This window comes from Neovison vison, chromosome 11, assembly GCF_020171115.1.
Source record: "Neovison vison isolate M4711 chromosome 11, ASM_NN_V1, whole genome shotgun sequence".
Lineage (NCBI taxonomy): Eukaryota > Metazoa > Chordata > Mammalia > Carnivora > Mustelidae > Neogale > Neogale vison.
Window position 1 is genome coordinate 48,383,009 of NC_058101.1, and position 10,594 is coordinate 48,393,602.

The 10,594-nt window shown below is 38.9% G+C and overlaps 1 protein-coding gene across 4 annotated transcripts in view; it reads right to left on the minus strand.

Annotated features, from left to right (window-relative positions):
• Positions 1 to 7,909, minus strand: part of ZCCHC4 (zinc finger CCHC-type containing 4) — a 43,973-nt gene extending 36,064 nt beyond the window's left edge. For all 4 annotated transcript variants that reach the window (XM_044225856.1, XM_044225855.1, XM_044225854.1 and 1 more), the window contains exons 1-3: positions 7,782 to 7,909; positions 6,873 to 6,991; positions 6,008 to 6,090 (exon numbers count right to left, since the gene is read on the minus strand). In XM_044225856.1, the coding sequence (XP_044081791.1) occupies positions 6,008 to 6,090; positions 6,873 to 6,991; positions 7,782 to 7,908 (329 nt within the window). In that variant the 5' untranslated portion in view covers position 7,909. The remainder of the gene's footprint in view (positions 1 to 6,007; positions 6,091 to 6,872; positions 6,992 to 7,781) is intronic.
• Positions 7,910 to 10,594: the final 2,685 nt, after the last annotated feature.

The following is a 10,594-nucleotide window of genomic DNA, read 5'->3' on the forward strand; positions in this document are numbered from 1 at the left end:
AATTATGATATAACCATATACAAATGGGGTAGGAAAAAGGCATGGATTATGGGGAGGTGGAGGTGGAGGGGAGAGGGCAGGAGAAGAGAGAAAGAAAGATAAACCCTCAACTTCCACAGGAAATAGATAATTCACAACTTGATTAATCAAGAAGTAGCAATATAAGCATGTTTTGTATTTCATAGACAGGAAGGTAAAATTCTAAACTAATTAGCCAGAAGAGCTGACTATAGTTGCTTCTGGGGAGGGGGAAATGCACAGGTGGAGACAGGGGTATTGATTGTTCTCTGCAAAGCTTCTATTTGTTTTTGAACTATTCGATTTCACTGCCACATACAGATTTCATTTTTTTTAACTGAAATTTAATTCATGAACCATATTATCACCCTTTTAAAGTATACAATTTAGTGATTTTTAGAATGTTCATGAAGTTGGGTAACCATCACCACAATCTCATTCCAGAACAATCTCATCACCTCAAAAAGAAACCCTGTACCCATCAGCAGTCACTCCCCTTTCCCTGACCCCCAGCCTCTAACAACCACTAATCTACTTTCTGTCTCAATAGATTTGCCTGTTTTGGATATTTCATGTAAGTGGAACCATACGATAGCCACACAGGATTTTGATTTAAAATTTTTGGTTAATAAAGGACTTTTATTTAAAAAGCAAAAACCACTAGAGGATGAATTTTAGCCAAATAGGAGATCAATGAAGGAACTATAGCAATGGGGCCATCAGTAAGTACCAAATCCATTTAGCCACAGAATGAAAACAGAACAATATGGGTATTATAGTTACAGTATAAAATATAAATAATATAAATCCAAATATAAGAGGTGGGGGAAGTCCCGGAGAAAGTGGGAGATGCTGTAACTATACTGATTTTCTCATGTGTCAGAGTCAAAGGCCAAAAGATATTTAAAACAGAAAAATCAAGTAAAAGCTGTAAGCAATATTCAAAGGCATAAAGGTTATCCTTAAAAAGAAATCACCAGAACTGGATAGTCATTGTAGAGAAAGAGATCAGAAGATGAAATATAAGTTTATCATTTCTCATTTTTAGATGTATGAAGACAATCTAAAAAACAAAACATTTAAATATAGCATAAAAAGCTACAAAGGCAATTATAAGAACAAAAACAAAAACAAAGAAAAAAAGAAACACATACTAAAAAAAGAAAACATACACCACATAGTGAAAGAGCAAAGAGAAGCAAGGAAACCAGAAAGCATAAAATAATACAGCAAAACCAAGATCAAGCACATCTGTTATATCCAGTCTGTGAATGAGCTAAATCTACCCATGAAAAGAAACGCTGATGGACCAGATCACAAAGCAAAATCCAACCATACCATTTCATCACTTCTAAGATGCACGTTTTCACATTTTAGCATCTACAACACAGAGACAGGATATATAAAGCCATCAGCCAGACTGAGGTCATGACGTAGGTGGGATGGTCCCCATATGGCAAACCTGTCCCAGCCCTTCATGCTGTCATCTCTTCGACTCAGCACAGCAGACTGTTAGAACTACAAGCGAGGGTCACTGCCATCACCTACAATTTCAGTCCCAAAACACAAAGGTATCATACATGCAGTCAGGAATCACAATCGAGCAAGAGTGACAACAATCAAGGGCTTTACAGGAAAAAAGAGAGGGAAGATCCCCATAGACAGAACTGTGTCAGGTTCTGTTACTTAAACACAATCAGAAGGACTGCCTAGCCCTCACCTCGTGATGCCCACTGAGGGCAGGAGAAGCTGCCAAATCACCAGGAAGAAATGAAAGACAGTTTGAAACCATGAAGGACCGGGGTATAATTTGCTCATATGCAGGACTGTCTGACGGTGCTTAGGTCTCCAAGTTTAATCGCTTTTAAACAAAGGGGAAAAAAATACTGTTAAATGAACCTCCACTTATATATCTTTGTGCCTTGTCAAAACTGTTCCTCAGAAAGCTTTCCTGCTAGTTTATTAACCTTTTCCTGACGAAAGATAAACAGAGATCTCGAGCGTACTTCTTTCTATTCAAAATCACAACACAATCATTCAAGTACACTGCTTTACATTTTGCACTCAGAAACAAGCCTTTTTTGAAGTACAGGAGGAAGAACATGCGAGCGAAAGGCTGAGGCTTATTCAGCGTCACCTCCTCACTGTCCTTTCGGCACAGACCCGGGGTGGGCAGAAGAAATCCAGTCTGCTGCAGGGCTCAGCATGATTCACAATTTGCAGGCTAGCATTTTGAAATGTCATTTTTATTGATCTCCATTTGATGTTCCATTTGCCTTTCCTAGAGTAGACGAATTATGTTTATGGCATTTCCCTAATAGCAGACCTTGAAAATCTGAGTTTAAATGAGCTCTGAAAACACATAACCAAATGAAATATCAACTAAACAAAACTATATGGATGCACATAAATTAATACTTATTTTAGCATTAAAATAGATCTTCTCTAAGACTTCATAGGTCACAATAAGGTGCCAACATACTACATAATAGAATAACATTCCAGGGCATAACAGGCAGCTAACAACTATAAGGAAAGTCAAATCTCAGACACAAAAGGTAAATCTGTCAACTGAACACATGAAATATAAAGCATGGTTCAAAGAGTGAGATTAAAAAAACGAATTATCAAATCCTGTTCTGTAGCACCTAGACATCTGTGGAGCAGTCCCAGGTCTGTCATAAAAATCAAGTAACACGGGCCCATTTATCTTGCTCGCTACCATAATTCCTTTCTAACAATTTGGAAGAGAAATTATCAGTGAAAAGCTATTGTGACTCCACAGTGACAGATGAAGGTTTGCATTGTAGAAGAGAAATCATGTTTAAATGCATTTTAATACTTTCATATGGACTACTTATTTCATAATATAATTTATAAATGAGTTGTAGAAAGTTAACTTTGAAAACAGTACAGTAACAGTACACCATTCTTAGGTTCCTTTACACACAAGGATGAATGGCTAGTCTCAATTCTCTCATCTAAGAGAATAGGTGACTTAATAACATGGAGTAAGTCCGTTAGTAAACTTTGGATTTTAAAAAGCCAAAAGTTTAAATTTTTAGAGGAATGACTGATTTCAAATGTTTTACTCCACAGAAAGCCCCTAAGCAAGCATGACAGCATCAATCACAAAGGGGGGGGGGGCAGCGAAATCAGTGATACTACCTGTCAAAAAGCTTCAACTTCTCCCAATCCTCCAAGACCCGTTCAAGTCTCGTGTTGTTAAACTGTACTGATCAGCGATGGCACAAGGTAGCAGCGTCGTTGCTGGCTTTCTAGAGCACTCGGTTTTTCTTATAACTATTTTCTATGTTTAGCATATTCTTCTTAGCACTGCATTATCTTTACATATCTCAAGTCCACTACTAGCATTTTAAGTTCTTTTTGAGTCCTCAAAGAATGAATACACGGATGGAAGGAAGGAGGGAGGGAGGAAGGAAGGAAGCAAGCAAGCAAGCCTGGGTAACAAAATCCAAGGTTAATGGGTTACAGATGATTTAAAATGATGATTTAAAATATTAAGATATGCTCTCAAGAATCAAGACTAGATTAGAGATTAGAGTATGACCTCCAAGAAATAAACTTTTGAAAATTCTTTAATATTTCACATTTTAGACAGTTTTTTTTTCTAATTAACATGAAATATGAATTTCCAAAATTATTACAAAAAAACACACCCTGGCACTACAAAGACAGAACAGTGGTTTAGCTCCAGACTAAAATTAGTTACACGAGGAAACAAGATCACCTAGATTTCTTATAGAGTTTAATTGAATCATCAATATCCTTAAGTCATAACATAGAAACAGGCTTATCAGATAAAATCCGTAACACAGAGTACAGGAGACTATGCATGCATTAAGGCAATGACCTTGTCAAACAAACAAACAAACCTTGGTACAGGTAAAAAAAAATCAAGAGAAAATACTACAAAATGAACAAGGTAATGGGTTCAAAAGGAGAAACCACTGGCGACGTTTTTCTGCTTTCTACTTTCTGCATCTTTGATATTCCATTTTATGTCATTATGATAATCTCATTATATCTCTATATAACTCACATTTTAACTTCTTAACTCTCCTTAAATCATTTCACATCATATGTTAATTACTATCTGCTTTTATGTTTAAAAATAACATTTTAGAATCAGAGGCATAAGTCAGAGTCACTGCTAAGTCATTTTAGCAGTAAGAGCTTAATGAAGTCACTCAACTTCTCCAGGCCTCAATTTTCTCATCTAAGTAAACTACCTTAGCAAGATTAAGTAATTCTCATGTCAAACACAGCACACTAGCCAGCTCTCAGTAGTGCTAAATTTACAATTCCCTTGTAAATATGTTTTGTTGTTGACTGGATTTCCATGTAGTAAGTAGTTATCACTGATTAAGTACTCTGGTTAGGAGTGATCGAGTTATCTTAAGAAACAGCCTACTCCATCAAAAGACTTCAAAATGTAAAAAGTTCAAGAAGGTATTTTTAATAGAGCCCAGTTCTCCTTTCCACTTAACATAGAAAAGACCTCAGAATCCTTCTGAACACGGCAGCCCAGGTATACAAAGGAGTTGCCTTGAAAGGAAACACCTCCAGCAACCCAAACCAGGGGCTTCTTAAGGAGCCTCTCCCAGCATACACAAATAAGGCCTATGACATAGGAAGAGGTGGCTTTTCACACGTCTCCAAAGAGTTAAATCTAGGATTCAACTCCCAGCCACCCAATAAACACTTCAAATGCTTTTTAAAAAGTGATGTTCACAGCATTCAAAAAATGTTTTAGTTTTATTAGTATTTCAAAAAAGAAATAGTATGGTAAATCTTCCTAACAGTGGATATAACAATGGATTCCTGGCTATATTACCAAAAAGCAAAGAAAACAAAAGCAAAAATCTGATAAATTGGGACTTCATCAAATTTAAAAACTCTGGTACATCAAAGAACATCATCAAGAAACTGAAAAGGCAATCTATAGGACAGGAGAGAGATTGTACAAATCTTGCATCCGTTAAGGGCATAAATCCCTTAACGTATGAAGAACTTCCATGCCTCAACAACAAAAATGACAATCCTATTAAAAATGAACAAAGGACTTGAATGGACATTTCTCCAAAGAAGATACACAAATGGCCAATAAGCACACAAAGATAATCAAGATCATTACTCATCAGGGACCCAAAATTCAACACCACAATGACAAATCACTTCACAACTACTAAGATAATTTAAAAAAAAAAAACAGAAAATAGTAAGTGTTGACAAGGATACGGAGAAAGTGGAACCCTGGTACATTGCTGGTGGGACATGTAAAATCGTGCGGCCAATGTGGAAAAGAGTTTGGTGGTTCCCCAAAAAACTACACACAGAATTACGATATGATCCAATAATTGCACTCCTAGATATGTACGAAAAAGAACTGAAGACAAAGACTCAAACAGATATTTGCCTGCCAATGTTCACTGGAGCATTATTTACAACAACCGAAAGGGGAAAAACAACCCAAGTGTTCACTGATGGATGAACAGATCAAGATGTGGTGTATGTGTATATAATGGAATATTATTCAGCCATAAAAAGAAGGAGGTTCTGACTCATACTACACCATAGAAGAACCCTGAAAACGTGCTAATAAGGCAGGCATAAAAGGGCAAATATTTGATTCCACTTACATGAGGTAGCTAGAATAGTCAAATCCACAGAGTATAGTAGAGGTTACCAGGGTTTGGGAGGAATTGGAATGAGGAGTCAATGCTTAATAATAACAGAGTTTCTGTTTGGAGTGATGAAAAGGTTTTGGAAATAGGTAATGGTGAAAAATCACACAACATTGTGGATATAATTAACACCACTGAACTGTATATTTAAAATTATTAAAATGACAAATTTTACATAATATATATTTTACCACAATAAATTATTTTAAATGAAAGTAAATGCAAAGATACAGGGGAAAAGAAAACAAAAACAATAAATAAAAATGATAACACATCAGCACCTTTCCACACACTGCGTTCGGGAGAGAGGAGGCTGGCATTTTTGGTTATGAGCTTCTCGGGCAGCAAGTCTAGCTCCTGACAACTGAAAAGGAATAAAAACACCATTTAATAAACTATCAAACTTGCTACCATCCTAGAAAAACTGGTTTTGCATGCTAACATTAAAAAGCCAATTAAAGCAGCTCAATGTTGTAAACAAGCATCTGTTTCAGGGGAAAATAAAAACCAAACACATTAAACTGGGAAAGTTCTAGAGTACTATGAAGCAATACCTAACATATTAAAGCACTGCGAGATTATCTCACACATGGTGATTTTAACAGGTGTGCAGAAGTGGTAAACAAGACTGTTTTCCAATAAATCTAAGACAGCTGAAATTTTTCTAGGCAAAACTTTCCGAAACTCTAATTAGAGCTGAGTCCAAGAGGATACCAAGCTCATAGCCAAATCTCTAAGTGCCTTCATTGGTTATACAGTAGCTGTATAACGGATGTTCAATGCAAATGTTTAAAAAAAAATGTTTTTCTAAAACAATGCCTAGAATGATCACAACCTAAACTCTTTATGGAGAAATCTGTATTTGCAAATAAATAAATAAATGATCACCCAACCAGTACTGATACCTCATTGTCTTAAAAACGAACGGTATTTGAGACAGTTTACAACATCAGTACTCAGAGTGGATTAAGTTTAGAGTAAGCATAAACTCCAATCTCTCAAACCAAAAACGATAGTATCTTCAATTATCTAAAGAGATTTACCTGATTTAATGCTCAAGTTGCATGTTTTTATTGGTTTAGACATTCTCAAATTGTCACATACTTCAAAAAAATTTTTTTAAATATGCCTAAGAAGTTGATATACCTTTTCATCTTCCCACTGAAAAAAATTACAGTCTTTTCTATCTCTACAGGCTGAGCAGGCATAGAATCTCCGTGTTTCTTCTTTCCCTTGGTTCACCTTTACAAACAGAAGAGTGGGTCCTAGTTCCAGAATGGGGGAAAAAACAAATGTAAAACTAGAGTCATCGACATCAAGTACCTAGTTTTCACCACCCTTAAACAAAACTTGATTTGGTTTTATGCACAAGTTGTCATAATTAAGCCCATCACCCCATTTAATTACTTTTTTTAACCTATTATATTTAGGCACTGATCACTTGAGATGTAACTCTTTAAAACTAGTCTCTGCAGAAAGAAAACGCCATTGTCAGTTGCTGTCTACGTGGTGAATGATCCGGTATTGAGACTAAAATCTGGAAGGGATCCAGAGAACGGGGCACTTTGTCACTTCCATCCAATTATCATTTCGGTGAAAATCTGGGCTTTTGGAGTTGGACACATCCTCTCCACACAAATTACAGAAAAACTGGGTCTGGTTTCTAAGCAATTCATGCTATCCTTCTTCCTAACTTTTTAAAATAAAAGGATAGCAAAACAACCAATGAAATCCCCCAAAAACCTGACAACGGATTCACTCAGTAACATGCATCGCCTTTGCCTAGCTCGCCTCTTAGCCATGAGGGGAAAAATAAAATGTAACAGCCGCGAAGCCAAAACCACCACAGTGAGGACTTTCTATGACAGTTTCTTAAGGAAAGTGAAAACACTACGTCCCCGGGAAAGGGCATTTTTCGGCATCACCTGTGGTGAAAAGAGAGGAAGGTAAAAATCTGGGAAAACACTGTGGGGGCCCTGAGAAGCCCAAAGCATCTTCAGGCTAACCTCCGCCCTTCGCGCCGGACCGCTCGGCTGAACCCAGACGCACACCCACCGTGAGGGCACAGCGGGGCGGGGGTGGCGGGATCGGAAGGAAATACCACCTCCACTCCCGAGCTTCCCTGACGACCCGCGATCCCCTCTGCCTCTACTGTTCCCAGCCACTCCCTGGGTGCCGCCATCTTCCCGCCACCGTCCCGAAAGCCTCAGTCCTACCGAGGAGGCTGAGAAAGAGTGCCGCCGTGCCCCGCGAGGACTCACAGCGCCCCCATGCGCCTTGGAGGAACTGAGCCCCGAAAAAGCAGTCCCTTCTGCCCAGGCTTCCCCTAAGGGATCCCTCCCTGGTGGACCCGCAGGGGTAGGGGTTTGGGGAGTAGGGGGCGGGGGTTGGGGGGTTGCCGGCAATTTACTGGACCTGTGCAATAAGTTCACCTATCTTCTGCTTTACCCTCAGCACCTCTAGTACCCTCCTCTCGTAAGAATACAGCCTGAAGATGAGATTACTGGAGGAAAGATTTGGTGGGGTTTTCAGACCGAAAGTCAGCATCACCACCACCAGCACCTGACAACAGAAATGACTGCCACAACCCCGTTTGAGGAAAAAATCCTCTTCTTTTTTTTTTCTCCCAAAGTCAGAGTCACACTGTCCTCTTCTACCTCTTGGGCAATGCTTCCCGTTGCATGTTGTAGTTGCATATCCATCGACATTTATACATCAGAAAGAAAGAAACAAGACTGTCCCTCTTTGCATAAGACGCGATTGTCTATATAGAAAATGCCAAGGAGTCTGCAAAAATAATTCCAGCTGAAATTGAGTTCAGCAAGGTTGCAAGATACCAGATAAACAAACACACAAAAACCAATCATACCTCTGTGTACTAAGAATGATCCCATGAACACCCAAACTAGAAATAAAACACAACTGCTCAGATAAATGAAATGCTTAGGTGTAAATCTAACAAAATATGTACAGGACTTGTATGCAGAACACAACAAAATGCTAATGAAAAAATCAACGCTCTGAATAAACACAGAGACCGTTACTACAACTCAACATAGTGAAGATATCAGTTCTCCCCAGGTTTAGTGCATATACAAGTTTAATGCAATTTCAGGGGTGCCTGGGTGACTTAGTTGGTTAAGCGTCTGCCTTTGGCTCAGATTCTGATTCCAGGGTCCTGGGCTCCAGCCCTGTGTTGGTCTCCCTGCTCTGCAGAGAGCCTGCTTCTTCCTCTCCCTCTGCCCCTCCCCACCATCCAGCTAATTCTCTCTCTCTCTCTCTCTCTCTCTCAAGTGATTAAGTAAAATCTTCAGAAACAAAAAGTTTAACACAATTTCTATCAGAATCCCAGCCAGATTTTTGTAGACAAAAATGATATTCTGAAATTCATAGGAAAAGCAAGGAAACTAGAATAGCTATAGGAACTTTGAAAAATATTAAAGTAGGAGGACTCAGTCTAACCAATTTCAAGACTTGATAGTATACACACACCTACACCCACAAAGTTGTAGATGGACTAGTCAAATGTCTCTTACAGTACTGAAGAATTGATTTACACACCCATGGTAACATCACACACTTAATGCTCTGTGGTGTCTTAATGTAGAAACACTGCATTTTTCCATGCACATTTCATCCAGTAGTTTCACTTAAATCCTTCACCTTCACTGTTAGTATCTGGTCTTTGACGTAATAAGGGCCCTATTCAAAATCCCCAGCATAAGTTGCCGGAGCACCTTATCTGCACGAGCTTGTTATCTGGATAGAAAATTCTAGATCTAGCTATGTTGATACTTTGGGAAATTTTATCTCAAGACTTAACTACACATTCTCATTAGCATTAACACTTCTATTTAAGAAAAATTCTTGGGGCACTTTGGTGGCTCAGTCTTAAGCATCTGCCTTCAGCTCAGATCATGCTCTGCATAGGGCTCGCTGCTCAGTGAGGAGTCTGCTTCTCCCTCTGCTTCTGTGATCTTTCTCACTCTTGCTCTCTCTCAAATAAATAAATAAAATCTTTAAAGAATTTTCTTATAGGTACAGATTTGTGATCATTAAAAGAGTTCTTTACAAAATTTGCAGTTGAGTTCATGAAATTATATCACCAAAAATTGTCACTGCATCTATATTTTCTGATTCTGTCTTAAACAACTCTGATGCTGTGGGGTGACCTATAGAGGCAGACCAAACCAGCATGGATTTGCAGCCTTGACAGGTAACCTTCCCCAAACAGTAAAAGCATGGCAAGTGTCGACCCAAAGAAGGAAAATGAGAGAGGACCCCTTAGTGGGAGAGAATTTGACAGTTTCAAAAATAAGGCAGTTCCCTCTTTTCTGGGGCACAATTTTGGGAAGGAAAAAAGAAAAAACCTCACCTTAGATTCAGACATTTATGGTAAAATTCATGTTCTCTGAATATTTGCTGAGAGGGGCATAGATAGGGGCTCACAACAATAAGTTGGGAATGTTTTTTTTTATTGCCTATGTGTGCAGGAAAATCCTCGAGCAGAAGGAAGCTGAAGGATGTCAGCAGGATGCTCAAAAGCAACGAGGGGCAGAGCTGGAAACGGGTCCTCTGAGGCCAGAGCGTGGAGACAGACTGGGGTGCACGCCTTCATAAACAGCCGACTCTCCCACATCACTAAGATGGGCGCAGACTCAGCAATTCCCCCACTCTCCCTTCCTCTTATTCTCTCCCTTTCCTTTTCCTCCTCTCTCTTTCTTTCTCTGCCCTGTGAGAACACAGCAAGGAAAAGACCACCCACTGGCCAGGAAGCAGGCTCTGACCAGGGACTGAATCTGTTGGCACCTTATCTTGGGCTTCTCAGCCTCTAGAACTGTGAGAAATAACTTTCTGCTACTTATGCC